Source organism: Carcharodon carcharias, chromosome 5 (assembly GCF_017639515.1).
Source record: "Carcharodon carcharias isolate sCarCar2 chromosome 5, sCarCar2.pri, whole genome shotgun sequence".
NCBI classification, from domain to species: Eukaryota; Metazoa; Chordata; class Chondrichthyes; order Lamniformes; family Lamnidae; genus Carcharodon; species Carcharodon carcharias.
Genome location: NC_054471.1, coordinates 187,718,659 through 187,735,164, shown reverse-complemented (window position 1 = coordinate 187,735,164; position 16,506 = coordinate 187,718,659). Strand labels below are relative to the sequence as shown.

The 16,506-nt window shown below is 41.0% G+C and overlaps 1 protein-coding gene across 1 annotated transcript in view; it reads left to right on the top strand.

Moving 5' to 3' along the window:
• Positions 1 to 16,506, top strand: part of zpax1 (zona pellucida protein AX 1) — a 33,622-nt gene that overhangs the window by 2,932 nt on the left and 14,184 nt on the right. Inside the window, exons 2-3 of the mRNA XM_041187433.1 lie at positions 9,382 to 9,575; positions 15,995 to 16,136. Coding sequence (XP_041043367.1) covers positions 9,382 to 9,575; positions 15,995 to 16,136 — 336 coding nt within the window. The remainder of the gene's footprint in view (positions 1 to 9,381; positions 9,576 to 15,994; positions 16,137 to 16,506) is intronic.

Below are 16,506 nucleotides of genomic sequence, written 5' to 3'. Positions count from 1 at the left end.
AATTGTTTCCTTTTCCAGTATATAATGAATTCCATTTTGAAAGTTACTATTGGATCTGTCTCTACTACTCTTTCAGGCAGTGCATTTATTTTGCAAAAATAAAATCCTCATTTCCTCCCCATAGTGTTTTCGCCAATCACCTTCAACCTGTGCCCCCAGTTACTGACACTACCAACCTCCTAATCTACTCAAATCAAATTCCTTCATAATTTTGAATGCCTCTATTAAAATTCCTGGTATTCTTCATGCTTTAGAAGACAATTTCAGCTTTCCTATTCCCTCCAGATAACTGAAGTCTCTCATTCTGAGTATATCTCTTCTGCACCTTCTCCAAGGATTTCACATCTTTCCTACTGTGTGGTGCCCAAAATTGGCTTGAATGTTCCAGTTGGGGCCAAACCAGTGAATTATAAAGGTTTGGCATAACTTCCTTGTTTTTGTAATTTATGGGCAGAATCTTCTGTTCGGGTTGCGGGGGGGGGGGGGGTGCGGGGGATGGGGGGGGGGGGGTGGGTGGGGGGCGCAAGCCGACTTGTAAAATGATGTGTGGTGATATCGGGCGTACATCCCAGTGTCACTGCATTTCGGCTGCACGCCCGCCAAACTGTCAAAGGCCTATTGAGGCCATTAATGAACTAATTAAAGTACTTCTCAGGGCTGCCCGTCCAACCTTAAGGTTGGCTGGGGTGGGGGGGGTGGGGGGGGGTTTGCAGGCGAAGAGCCCAGGCAGCCTTCGCATTTTTCATGGAACCCCATCCACGGGCGGGATGAGATTTCATGAAGGGCTTATATTAATTCAACAAAGTGTTTCATGAAAATTCATAAACATGTCCCAGCTCATGTGACAATGTCTGGTTAATTTTTTTTTAATTCTTTTTCTCAATTTTTTGTTCATGAGGCAGCTCTGTGCCTCAGGGATATTTCTGTGCTTTTTTGTGCACATGCGCAAAAGAGCGCAGGCCCTGACTCTCCCTCTTCTCCCCCACCTGCACAGGTAGCGCTGAGCCCACCCACGTAAAATGGCAGTGCACCGCCAATCGCGGGCAGTGATCGGCTCCGCTCCCACTCCCGCTCCTGTTCCCAACCGGCCCGCCTGATGGGGAGAAAATTCTCCCTTATGTTTTTATTGATAAAGCCCTGCTTGGATCCCATGGGCAGAATCTTCGGCTCAGCGAGCGGGGGCAGGGCCCGCTTGCCGAGGCGTAAAATGACATGTGGTGAGGTCGGGCGCCAAGTCAGCTGCGTGCCCGCCAAATCGTCAAAGGCCTATCAAGGCCACTTAACTATCACTTAAACTAATAAACTGAGCTGCCCATCCAACCTTAAGGTTGTCGGGCGGGATGAGGTTTCATGAAAGTTTTTAAAGTGTTTTAAAAGTTTTTAATCAAATTAATGGACATGTCCCAGCTCGTGTGACAGGTTCACATGAGGGGACATGTCCTTAAAATTTTCTGTAATCAATGTTTCATGAGTGAAAGTAATCTCCCTAAGGCACCTCGCGAAAGAGCGCACTCCTGACTAAGAGAACCCAACCGCCCCCTCCCCCTCCACCCCCCCCCCCCCCCCCCCCCCCCCCCCCCCGCCGTTCGCACAGAGACCGCTCAGCGCTTCTGGGTGCATATCACGCTGGGCAGGCCTTAATTGGCCCGCCAACATAAAATGGCAGCGTGGACCCGATAGGGGGCGCCAATCAGGTCCACACCTGTCCACGCCACCCCCCCACCGCACAAACCCCCAACGGGGGGAATATTCTACCCCATATGTTTTTTCCGCAGCTTTATCAACTTGGCCTCCAAGAGTTGTGCATGTAAATCCCCAGCTGTCCCTGTTCCTGCACCCCTTTTAAGATAGTACCATTTTGTTCATATTGCTTCTCCTTCTTCCTTCCAAAATCTATCACTTTACACTTCTTTGAATTAAATGTTAGTGGTCATGCAATTGTTTATTTTATCAGTCTGCTGATGTGCTCTGGAAGTCTGCTAATTTCCTCCTCACTGTTTACTGCATCTCTAAATTTTGAAATCTTGCCTGAAATCCAAGTCAATCACAAATATTGAAAAGAGAGCCAGGGACCTCTTTTTAGACTTCCAATATGATTAAAAAAAAACTATTTGCTACTACTTTGCTTCCTGTCTCACAGCCAATTTCCTATCCACACTGTCACTGCCCTTTTAATACCATGAGCTTCTATTTTGCTAACAAGTCAATTATGTGGCACTTCATTTAACACCTTTTGAAAATCCTTTTACATATGATCAACTAGACTACCTTCATCAACCCTCTTCATTGTTTCGTCCAAAAACCTAGTCAAGTTTGTCAGACATGATTTTCCTTTAACGAATCCATGTTGGCTGTTTTTACTTAACCACATTCTTCCAAATGACAATTAATTTGGTGCCACATTATAGTATTGCATAGTGACATCACCACCAAAGTTAAGCTGACTGGTTTATATTTACTGGGTCCATCTCTGTCCCCATTTTTGAACCCAAATGTCCTTTGGCACCATTCCCATTTCTAGGGAAGATTGTGGCCAGAATCTATGCCATTTTCACTGTCAATTCAATTAGCTACCTCCCATCTGGACCGAGTAAATTTTCTGCTTCGAGTATTGCCTGCCTTATTAGTGTATTATCTTCGTCTTTTTCTACCTTATTTAATTTCTCTAGTCCCTGTTTCTTCACTGGAAGAATCCTCCTCTTTTGTGAAGAAAGATGCAAAGTTCTCATTTTGTGTCTGCCCGTCATGTGCTCTACCTCCACAAGAATTTTTTTTTTGGATCTTTTATCAGCCCCTTCCTTCTTTTGACCATTCTTTCATTTTTTATATGTTTATAAAGGCTTTGGTGTTTATTGCTGAAAAGAGAGACATGTTGCCAAAACCTTTTGTCATGTACTCACAGGACAAACACAAGAATACCAAATTTCAAATGATCACAACAGGTACTAATCAACACCTTTTTATCCTGTAGTATAAATTGTGGTGATTGTTTGAAATTTTGCATTCTTGCATTTGTCCTGATGAGTGCAAGACAAAAAGCTGCAGCAACATGTCTCTCTTTCCAGCAATAGTCAAGTTGTGTACTTGCAAGTGACTTTGGTGTTCCTTCTTATATTAGCTACTTAACTCCTTCACTCTGTTAGCCCCTCTGACTTCGCTCTTTAGGTCGGTTCTGCACTTTCTCTATTGTGCTTAATTTTCTGCCACATTCTACAGTTGACATTTATCATAAGCCTATTTTTTTTTCTCATTTTAACCACAATTACTTCAATCTCCCAATGAGGTCTTGCTTTGAATGCCATATGTTTCCCCATCATGTGCTTAGACTCTACCAGAACTGTCTCCTCCTTGGAGGCTTCCCATTGTTTATTTACTGCTGTATGTGCCAATTTTTGTTTCCACCTGGACGAGATACTTTTTTCAACTCACTGAAACAAACCCCATTCCATTGAGTATTTTCACGTTTGACTGTTCAGCATCCTTTTCCATAACTTTAAACCCAATCATAAAGTGATAATTGTTTCCCAAACATTCTCCTAAAAAAATGCTCCACTTGACCCAATTCATTCTCCAAAATTCGATTTAGCACTGCTTCCTTCCTCATTGGCTGAAATTAAAGAAGTTATCCTATACATATTTCAATAATTCCTCCCCATCCTAGCCCTTTACGTTATATTGTTCCCAATCTATTTTAAGATAATTACAGTCCCCCACTATTGTTTTTACATCTTTCTGAAATTAGCATCCACATTGCTTTTCCATCTCCTTCCCATTTTCTGGGTCTCTCATAAACACCCAGCAGGACAGGATCCCATCTTCCACTCCTTAACTCTAAAGAAATAGTGTTGTATCTTTCCTGTTACTATTGATTCTTCCATGCTGATACGACAATTGGTGTTACGGGCATCAGAATTGCACCAAATATTCCAAGTGAAATCTGCTTAGTGCCTTATAAAATTTTTGCATTGCCTCTGTAATACCCAGCTCTTCTGATTTTATATCCCAAATCTTTCCCAGCAAGGCTGAGGACCATGGTCTGGGCACTGAAACATAGCGGAGGTCTGGGAATGGCCTCAGCGAGTCGGACAGAGAAGTACAGATCTTTGATCTCTGTCAGCAGGAAAACTTAAGGATTCCTTTGAATTTGGAGTTTATAATTGATCTGGTGTTGACGTATATAGCTTAGCTTGGGATTTATAGCTTGTTGTTAAAAAAAATCAATACATCAATCATTCTGTTTAAATCTTAGTTCCATATAAATTGAATGTGATGGAGAACAATGGCCATTACTTGTGCTCTCACAAAGGATGGTGGGAGGTCAGGAATTCAAGATACTGAAATACATCATTAGCTATCCCCTTGAGGAAATTAATAAAACACAGGAAATAATATTTAATTTCCAAGCATGCTCTGGGGACAGGAAGGTGGGCATGAATGTCAGGTATCACCGCCTAGTCTGTAGATTGGACCTACAGGACCCAGAGATGGAGACCCAATAAATATCAAGGTCCTAGACAAAGCAGAATACTAGATGAACCAGACGGCAAGTTCAGGGGGGGATTTTAGTGATACGTTTCAGATTTTTAAAAAAATAAATATTTGCACCAATTTGGGCCAACTTTGGGGAAGTTAGTGATTTTTTTTATTGGCCACGTTGTGGTGAATGGAAAAATAGAGACAATGAGAAAATAGTTTTACAGAAAGAGGCCTCAAGTTTTTGCATAATTTCCAGCCAAGTAACAACTGCACTTGTGTAAAATCAAATGAGGTAGCAGAAAAGATTGCCAAATTTTAAGCATAAGCAAGTTGCACCTATGACTACTTTACACTCTGGTATCTGCAACCTTTTATGCTGGTTTAAATAGTCCCTTAACCATGCAGTTCCTGCCCACAAATCTGACCTTGCCCCCAGATTGAAAAGATAGGTTTCCACTAATTGCACTCATTTGAGGGAGCCCTCACATTCCACCAGATTCTCAGGGACACAGGCACTCATAGTCCCATGAATCCAGGGTTAGATCACAGAGAATAATAGTCAGTTCAAGCCACATGTCTTCACTGCTGCTACAGAAATATCAATCAGCTAATTGAAGATCAGCAGTCAATCCAAGCTACAGCTATGTCCTCTTGCAGAAAACATTGTTTAACAAGTTGAAGAATGGCTCCAATCTGAACAATTCCACTCCTCCTACTTTTCTACAACAACTTATATTTACAAAACATCTATAATGTAATAAAACATCCCTAGATGCTTCATGGGAGCGTTATAAAACAAAACTTGATACCGAGCCACACAAGGAGACATTATGTCAGATGACCAAAAGCTTTGTCGAAGAGGTAGGTTTTAAGGAATATTTTAAAGTGAGTCAGAGAGGTGGCAAGGGGTAGGGAGGGTATTCCAGAGTTTGGGGCCTAGACAACTGAAGGCACAACCACCAATGATGGATGTTAACTAAAATTGGGCATGCTCAAGAGGCCAGAATTATAGAAGCACAGGTACCTCAGAGGATTGTGGAGCTGGAGGAGATTACAGAGATAGGGAAGGGCGAGGCCGTAGAGGGATTTGGAAACAAAGGGTGAGAATTTTAAAATCGGGGGATTGCTTAATTGGTTAACAATGTAGGTCAGCAAGCACAAGGATGATAGGTGAACAGGACTTGATGCAAGCCAGGGCCCAGTTTTAGATGGCTGCAAGCTTACAGACAGTGGGGTGTAGGAGATCAACCAGGAGTGTGTTGAAATAATCAAGTCTAAAGATAATAAAGCACAAATGAGGGTTTCAGCAGCAGGTTAGCTGAGACAGTAGTGAAATCGGACAATGTTACAGAGGTGGAAATAAGAGATCTTAGCAAACTTAAGGTTGGAAGTTCATCTTGGGCTCAAATGTGACACCAACAACACAAACAGACGGCCTTAATCTCAGGCTGTTGTCAGGGAGAAGGATGGAGTCGGTAGCTTGAGAACCAAGTTTGAAACAAAGGCTTCAGTCTTTCCAATATTTAACTGGAGTAAATTTCTACTCAACAATACTGGATGTTAAATAAACAGTCTGATTATGTAGCAACAGTGCAGGAGTCGAAAGAGGTGATGGTGAGGTAGAGCTCATGGCATCGTCTTACATGTAAAAACTAACACTGTATCTTTGGATGATGACTACTCCTGAAGCTGTTTGATTATATTAATTCATGGGAGACTTTACATTCGGGCATGTAGTGTTGAGTTTTGTGTGTGAGCATAACTTCACTTCGGCAAACTAATAAAGTGTTCAGCACATTCTAGATGCAAACGGCTAATTGCACCCAGTGGAAATTCCAGACAAGGATCCTTTTCGTGAATCACAGAATCTTAACAGCACAGAAGGAGGACATTCAGACCATCATGTCTGCACTGGGTCTCCAAATGAGCATTATTACCTAGTGCCATTTTCATGTATCCCTACATATTGTTCCTATTCAAATAGTCAACTAATGCCCTCTTGAATGCTTTGATTGAACCTGCCTCCACCACACTTCCAGGCAGTGCATTCCAGATCCGAACCACTCATGAAAAAGTTTTTTCTCACATCACATTTGCTTCTTTTGCAAATCACTTTAAATCTGTGCCCTCTCGTTCTTGATCCTTTTACAAGTGGGAACAGTTTCTCCCTATCTAGTCTGTCCAGCCCCATCATGATTTTGAACATCTCTATCAAATCTCCTCTTAACCTTCTTCTCTCCAGGGAAAACAATCCCAATCTTGCCAATCTATCCTCACAGCTCAAGTTTCTCATCCCTGGAATCATTCTTGTAAACCTCTTCTGCAGTGTCTCCAGTGTGTTCACATCCTTCCTATAATATGGCGCACAGAACTGTACACAATACTCCAGCTGAGGTCTAATGAGTGTCTTATATAAATTCAGCATAACCTCCCTGCCCTTCTACTCTATGCCCCTATTAATAAAGCCCAGGATACTGTATGCTTTATTAACTGCTCTCGCCACCTGTCCTGCCACCTTCAATAATCTATACACCCAGGTCTTTCTGTTCCTGCACCCCCTTCATAATTTTACCCCTTATTTTACATTGTCTGTCCATGTCCTTCCTGCCAAAATGTATCACCTCGCACTTCTGCACATTGAACTTTATCTGCCACCTATCTGCCCACTCCACCAACTTGTTCATGTCTTCTTGAAGTTCCACACCATCCTCCTCACAGTTCACAACACTCCAACATAACACTTTGTATCATCCGCAAATTTTGAAATTGTGCCCTGCACACCAATATCTAGATCATTAATATATATCAGGAAATGCAAGGGTCCCAGTACCAAATGAAAAAGATACTTGAGCCAATCAATATTCTGTGTGTCCCCTGGATAAATATTGTGTGGATAGACAGACAGATAAATAGATTGAAAATTAGCACAACAACATCAGGGAGAGGCCAGAAACAATTGTAATAAATGCAAATGACATAATTTTGACCTTAATGGACACAGATGTGCAAAAAGAGTGAGAGAATTTGTTTAATATATCAATGATCATATTAGCTTTTCTGTAACCTTGTTCAAGTAGTCTTTGTTCAACAATGACAGCTCCACATACTGGAGTCCTATTTTGCCCAGGAGAGAATACCAGAGCCAGAAATGTTTTGCCTCCCTCTTGAGGTTTGTAAAGAAATCACAAAAACAAATTAACAAGCCTACTCCATTATAATAAAAGTAATCAGAGCTAAAATGTATACTTTAAGTGTAAGTTGCAGTTAATCACTTTGATATTACATCTTAATGGTGAAAACTTAATTTAAATAAGAAATGTAAACAATACCAATAGAAACTAAAATCATTAAAAGGAAGAAAGGAAACAGAAGTTAAATATACAGATGAGAAAGACAAATATAATATTTCAAAAATATCTAGAAAGAACAAGTGGTACTGAAAAGAAATAAATATTTTACAACATCATCCTGAGATTAGATGGGATATTATCTCATTTCATTACAAATTATCCCCATACCTCACCAATTTTCCTCATTCACAACATAAACAAATGAGGAATTTCCTTGAATTCGCCTTAGATTATCTGTCAAGACTCTAATGTTCCTGCTGGCACAGCGCCCAACTATTACTTATATGATTTAATGCTTTTTGTTTCCACTACCGTACCCAAATGTCTATCCCAGAAGTATTGGTCCTTCTCTGTATGAAAATCTTCACATTGTGAAGTGCTATATTTGCCTTTTAGTGCCAGGGACTTGTAAACCTTGTTCTACTGACATGGTTTAATTTGAACTAATATACCTTTCTGTTCAATATAATATTGCATCTCAGTCAGTCAGTTTAAAGCTGAAAAGATCAAGTTTTTCCAGTCCTTCTTTGCAACTCCAACAATAAGAAGTCCATCTTGTGACACTTCTCTGAAGTACCTTCAAACTCTGAATGTCTTCCTTTTGCCTTGGTGAGTACTCAGTACTTGGCAGTGTACTCAAAGTGAAATCTTCCAAGGCACTGACAAGTTTATGCATGTCAGACTTTCTCAAATGTGTATTCTACTTTGGTCATTTTATTTGCTTTGTTGGTTGCTTCTCTGCAGGATTGGTCATGCTGGGCATATAGTTTACACCACCCCCTTGAACTCTTTCAACAGTACCCTTGAAACTAATTCAATGCCATTCATGGCAAACATACATCCTTCATGTATTTTCGTATGTTATACTTGTCAATATTAATTTCCATCAGTCTTTGCTCCAGCTATTTATATAATTCATTTCTGAGCTGCCTCCTCAGATTCAATGGTGCCTTGTAGTTTGGAATCAGATGTGAATTGCAACAGTTTACAATGAATCTAAGTGCTTAGTGTATAACAGAAATAGTGAAATAAAACAGAAAATCATTGTCAGCTGTGGGTAAGCATTTCCAGCTCTGGGTCACAAGGTTGTGGTTCAAGCACAAGATCAGAGAACACAAAAAATTGGCTGGCACTTCAGTGCAGTACTGATGGAATGTCATCCTTTGAATGGGGATTGCTATAGCTGTAATTGCAGTAATGCAAGTCCCACTCTACAGACTTAAGCACAAAAATCTTAGCTGACCCTCCCATTGCGGCACTGAAGCAGTGCTACACTGTCAAAGAAGCCATCTTTCAGATGAGATGTTAACTCGAGGCTCCAACTGTTGTAATATGCCTTTAAGCGATTTGCTGCATGACATCAATCGCAAGGCATGTGGAAGGTGTGGCCTTCTGCGTGCACCAAGTAAATGCCAGCTTTCCAGCAATTCTGCAAGGCATGTGGCAGAAAGGGCCATTGGCAGCAGCAGTGCATTAGAGCAAAGGTTAATGTAGCTACAAAGAACCATGCACTGATCCAAACAGACCATATACAATGGGCACCTTCACCCAATAGAAATGACCATCTGGTAACCTGTCAGAAACACATACATGAGGTGATTGACAAACCAGAAAATTACGATGATGTGCACAACAAGAAGAAGAGCAGTGAGCACAGGTTTCACACTGTCAATCACGTGGAAAACATAGATGCTTTTGCACCATCCAAAGTATTTGCCAAGATTAAAATGATCAGTCCTAAGAAATTTGGTAATTATTTGTTATTGGCCAAGATTAACACAGGGGCAAGTGCCAATATGCTACCCTTGCAAATTCTAAAAGGCATGTATCCACAGACATGGAGGGCCCTGGCGAAACCTACTGCTGTGTAACTTTCAGTGTGCAATGGTTCACTAATTCCATTAACAGGTTCCATAGTCCTGGAGTGCAAGTACGATCAACCCTCCCGGGTGTCACAGATGTTCTACATCGTGGAGACTAAGATTGTAGGTCGACCGGCATGCCAAGACCGAGCATGACTGACAATCCATGGGATCAGTCAGGCTTCACCCATGGCAGATCAACCTCACAAACTACCACTATTGCCTCAGTTCATGACCTAATATCGAAATATGCAGAATGTTTCAACAAAATTGGCAGTTTCAAGGGAGCTGCAATGTTTTGCTTGCAAGTGAATGCAAGTCTGTCAACTGATCTGGTATATTTTGCACAACGCAATTGCCAGCAGCCACAAGAAGAAACCACGAAAGATTCCACACTACAGAAACTGTGGAAAATCATCTTTGAAGGATGGTCTGATTCAATTCAGCATGTCCCCGAACACTTGAGACAATTTTGGCCTTATCACGACAAACTGGACATCTCCCAGGGAGTCATTTTTAAAGGCAGGCAAGTCACCATAGCAGAGCCTTTGCAAACTGATATTCGAAAATAACTTCATCACTCACACCTGGGCATAAATTGGATGAGAGGACACACCAGAGAGAGATGGTCTATTAGCCAAGTATGAACAATGACATTGAAGTCATCATCAGGAAGTACAAGGCATGTCAAGTGCATTTGCCAAGTCAGCACAAAGCACCACTGATTCCACATAAAGTTCCTACCAACCTTGGTCCAAACTCGCATCCAACCTCTTTCACATTCATGGCACTGACTTCATTGTCATTGTCGAGTGCTTTACCAAATGCCCCATTATTTGATAAATGCACAATACATCAAGCACAAATGTCATGCACATTCTAAGTGCTATCTTCAGTATATTTGGTGTGCCTAGAGAAATTATTACAGATAACGGTCCGCAATTTATTTTCAGGCTATGTGTGAGAAGTAGAATATTGATCACACTAGTTCTTCCCCACATTACCCTAGATCTAACGGCCTAGCTGAATGAATGATTCACATGGCGAAATCCCTAATTCTCAAATGTAGATAGACCAAGCAAAATCTACACATTGCAATATTACATCTGAGAGCAACACCTTTAAGTGAAAATACTCCATCACCAACAGAGCTCATTTTGGCAGACCAGTGCATACCAATCTCCCTACTCTTACCTATTCAGCTCTCTCAGAAACTAGAGAACAAAATTTAAAACTGCAAGAGAAGATGACCAATTTGCACAATAAAAATATGGGTACAGAATGACCAAGTTTACAGTTGGGACAACAAGCTTGCATATAGGATCCACAGAAGGTATGCGGCAACCAGCCGAGGTGACAAGGATTTGTCAGAACCAAGGCCCTATGAAGCCATTGCACGATGGTGAGGCATAACCAAGGACAAATCAGATGCATTTCAGATCCTCCACCACCATACGGTCTTATTGCATCTCAGACAAGATCCCAAATGCAACCAGGAACAACATCCAAGAATGACAATCCCACAGATCACTGTGAACAATTAAAGAAATGTCCAGACAAGGTTACTATTACAAGATCTGGATGTACCAATAAATTATCTCTACACTCATACATTAATCAGTTCTATACGCCTATGTAACACCAACTAAACATGAACATGTATTGTAAATAATTATCCTTCTTTAGGAAGGGGAAGTATCATTAAAAACAAAGGGGGATGTTGTAATATGCCGTTAAGGGATTGCAACACGACATCACTAGAAAGGAAGTGTGTCATTTGAACTGGTTTAAGCTTCACTTTTGCTTGAATAGAGCACACATACACAGGCAGCTCTGCTGCTGGTGTCTTCAAACTTTATACCTGTTCTCATGTGTCTAGTCTCAATAAATGAACTCATAATGTGTTTACACAATCCCTTATGAGTTATTGGTTCCTTTATATCATTATAAAAACACAGCACCATCAGCTCTCTCAGGTGGATGTACAAGGCTTCATGGCACTGTTTCAAAGAGGAGCAGGGAGTTCTCCCTGATGTTCTAGTCAATAATTCTCCTTCAATCAACATCACTAAAGCAGATTATCTGATCCATATCACATTGTAGAAACTTGCAAATTGGCTGCTGTATTGCCTATTTTACAACAGTAACTGCAGTTTAAACATTCTTCATTGGCTGTAAAGTATGTTGGGATGTTCTGAGATTGTGAAATTTTACTTCTTTCTTTCACTTCAAAGTACATGTATGATGCTATCTATAATATTCTGTGCTAAGTCCCACTCTGTTTTACCGAACAATAAGAAATTTAACTTGCTGCAGTTTGTCGAGAGTGGTATTATTTTGCTTACATTGTACACGGTTAACTAGGCAGTAACATTCTTATCCGGACTAATTTTATACGTCTAAAGTGTTGTTGGTGAATATCACTCATCCCTTAGGAAGTCAGCCTTTAGCTGTTGCCGTGCATGTATTCCTTTCATTAAAGGACACTGCCTCAGTAAATAATGTCTGACACACTTCTGTTTTTCAAACATGCCATGAGATAGTCACTTGCATGTGAGGTCATGAGAAAGTTACTGTAGCATTCCCTTTCCTAAACAAAGCAAAATAAACAATACTTGCCATTTAAGACCAACTGTTGCATGGAAGATAAAGAAATCTTACTTGGGATAGATTGCAAAATCTTTTCTGACTTGGCTTCAACCCTCTACACAAATTCATTGGTGAATATGTTGACAAATATAAATTCAAAATACTGGGAAGAAGCCGTGAGGGTCTGACACCTTGCCTGGAAATTTTTTAACATATTAGAAGAAAAGCCTTTCATTTATATTGAACACATAACTCTCAAATGATTTAAAGTGCTTCAAGTATACTCACGTTGAAGTACACTAATCAATATGAAAATTAAATAAGGGGTGATTTTATAATGTTATGTTTGCAGTGGAAAGTCTCAGCCACTGGGGGTGCGGAACAGAAATTTGGGGCTGAATTTTTCCATCCGCGAGCTGGGGGCGAAAATGATGGGGGGGTGATGTAGGGTGGAACCCCCAATGTCACCCCACCCCATTTAAATATTTAGGCAGGCACTGGGGACAGCGTGATCAGCTGTCCGCCCACTGACCTGTCAATGGCCAACTGAGGCCATTGACAGGATAGTTAAAACAAATAAAGGCCCTGACCGTCCAACCTTAAGGTTGGCGGGTGGGCCAGGAACCCCAGCGGGCTTCTGAAAAAACAGGAAACCTCATCCACCGGCGGGTTGAGGTTTCATGTCGGTTTTTAAAAACTTTAACAAAGTTTCTGTGATATTTATTAACATGTCCCATCTCGTGTGACATTGTCACATGAGAGGGACATGTTAAGGATGCTCAGGGAGATGTGCGCTGTTTTGTGCTCATGTGCGAAAGAGGGCACTCTCACCTTTGGGGAATCCCCCCCCCTCGCCCGCACAGGGAGCGCATAGCGTTTCCTGTCGGGTGTCACGCTGGGCAGGCCTTAGTTGGCTTGCCCACGTTAAAATGGTGGCGGGGCCCATTTCGGCAAGGGTGATTGGCTACCTGCCTGCCCATCAAGGGCATAACTCAGCCCTTGGTTTCCAACCGCTGAAAATCTGGTATTGTTAATTTTAGCTTTTGTCTTTATGCTCATATAAAACTGAATTATGGAATAATCACTGAAAACCATTACAGAATATCCTTGAACACTATTCAAGTTCACAGCAAAATAAAATTTCAATATACATACTCATGTCTATAATATGAAATTTACAATTCATGCGTGCCATGAATGAGAGCAGTGTGCCACAGGATTAATAGTTACCCTGTTACTGCAGTATTTCACACTAACAACTGTACCATATGCTCACTGTTACAAATTCCAGCTGTGCTCCAGATATTCTCTCAGTTTCAGCATTTCGGGTATTTGCAATAAACAATTTCTATGGGCAACATTATCCCCCCATTGGGGGGGTGGGGGGGAAGTAGGGGAGCGGGCGCGGGCAGGCAGGCTTCCAATCGGCGCCCCCAGTCTGGGGCACACTGCCATTTTACGTGGGTGGGCCAATTAAGGCGTGCGCGTGAAAGAGCACACAGATCTCCCTGAGGCAAAGTGCTGCCTCAGGGAGACCAGCTCTGATTTAAAACTTTCAATAATGATGATTAAAAAAATTCCCCGCCATGTCCCCTCATGTTGGGACATGTCCATAACTTTTATTTAAACATTTAACAAAAACTTAAACACCCTCATGAAATTTGATCCCGCCCCGTGGATGAAGTTTCAGGTTTTGTTCCGAAGCCCGCCAACCTTAAGGTTGGACGAGCTGGTCTATCAATCATGTTAATTCGTTTTTTAATGGCCTTACTAGGCTGTTGACAGTTCGGCAGGTGCGCAGCCACCGAACCGAAAATCTAAAGGACGCGGGGTGACTTCGGGACGCACGCCCAACGTATCCCCGCGTCATTTCACCCATTGGCGAGTAGGCCCCGCCCCCTGCTCGCCGACCGGAAAAACCTGCACTTCTCCAGTCTTCCAAAAGGCACGCCGATTTACACTTTAATCAGATGAGGTTAAAACAAATTATGAAATGAGTTTATTTTGCAATGTTAAATGGATAATAAAGAAATTTTTTCATAAATTTTACCGCACTTCAACTTGGTTCTGTATTATCTTTCATCCCAAATACAATTTAAGAACTGGACACATTGCTCCTATTAGCACACCTGATTATGGTTTATTCTGAACCAGTTCAGGACTACTTGCCTCCTGTCTACTCCACTTATCAAATATTCCACATCTGAGCACAGATCATATGGGTCTGCCCTTTCCATGGTTGACAGGGAACAAAGAGTTTGACCTTTGAATCACTTGCCCTTGGGGAGGTTCATAATTAGGGGTGCCAATTAAACCAGCCCTGTAAGTGCAGCCCTTAAAAACTATTAACTGCTATTTCAAATAAGACCATCCATATATAATGAGCCTGGATGGCTCACAGAGAAGATCATCTCTGCATAATAAGCCAATCACTTATCCAGGACATTAATAATAACTCCTATTCTCTCAAGCTGGAGTTCTGTGCAAGAAGCATTATTCCACTAACTGACTTATCTAGCTTTAATACTGAGCTTCCAGCCTTCCTGTTCAGAGCATTTAACCACATGAGAACAAAATTTAACTTAAATGTAATAGTTTCGTGTAAGCCATACTAAGATTCCTTTTGAAACATTCATAAATCCTGAAACATGAAGCATCCCCATCCACTTTGATAGGGTGAAAACTCAACACTTCCATCTATCATTCAGGCTAAAATTGCAAAGTTCTATTTACAGTGAATAAAATTACATGGAAGAAATACAATATAGCAAACAAATAACAATTCAGTGCTTGTCTTACACCATTATTTAAACTATTTAGAAAGTAGAATCCAAACCTAATATATTTTTGTGCAGGTGCTTAAGCCCAGTTCATCTTTGTAAAAGATAGGCACACAAATTAGCTGCTGAGCATTCATAAGACTACTGTGCACATATAATTATGGCTTTCTTTAAAGCTTCTTTTGACAACATAGATCAAAGCAGTTCTTTTTCAAACATGAATGAAAATAATTTATCAATTTTACCATCGAGATATTGTGACAGCATCTTAGTCAGCTGTGGGTTTGTGGCTGAGAAAAACCTGAGAATGGCTGACAGGCTCCTGCACTTTTCACATTTCTAAATACTAATGTTGAATGCATCATGTCATTTGATACAAATACGGTGTATGTAATGAAATTACTTGAGGAAGCCAGGTGGTCAGCTGGCTAAGAAGCTACAAGTGACCTTTTGTCATGACCACTGATCATTGTCCTGAATTATTTATGGACATATTGAACTTTCAAGTACTTTCTTTTTAAGAAAAAGGACGTACAAGCAAAAGTTGGCTGAGACTGTAAAGTAACCACTTGCTGAAAAAGTCCCATGTGCATTGTTTGACCAACTAGCCCAGAGAGGACGGAATGTCACAACTAAAAAGGTGTGACAAGGCCTGCTTCAGGCAGAGGCACTTCAAAGGAAAAGATGCAATGCAAAAACTGAACTGTAATCGGCTGTGCTAGCGGAGATAATGAAAAATGATTACCATCTCAGCAGAAGCCATCTCCTGTTGAGTTATATCCCAGACTGTGGACATGAACTGAGTTGAAAAGAAAGCAGATCCAGTTGAAAGGCATGTTTGTTTTCTCCCTTCCAGGAATACACAAGAAAAGGGATTAAAAAGCCAACTGCAACCCTAGTTCTGTGTGCTAGTTTTGGTGTTCTGTTCTGATGCTAGTGTATGCTGTGAAGATCAAAGCTGAAGAAAAGCAACTAGTCATCCCTGCACCTGCAAGTGCACTTGCAGGTAAAAATGTCCTTTCTCTGATTACTGGAAGCAAGTCACAAGTCAGCAAAGCCACAGCTGAAAAGGAAACAGGGTAACTCCTTTCAGCTAACCTGCAGAACCAAGAATCGCCAAACCCACTGCTCAACTGCCCAAAGTCAGCTCTACCAGAATCACCCAATTTAACACTGCAACATTTCACCATCTATTCCTCATGGACAAGCCAAAGGACTGATTCATTTATCTTTTTAACTTTTATTTTTGGACTCAATTTCTCATTTCTAATCTGTGTGTATGTGTGCTGTGTTTTTATTATTTTTTTCCTGTGTTTTAGTAACTAATAAATTCACTCTTTCTTTAATTCAAGAAAGCTTGGTTAACTTGTCTCCGTTTAAAGATAAATACATTTGGACAGGGAAAAGGTACACACAAGGGAAGGAATCATTTTTAAGTTAACTTGGTTG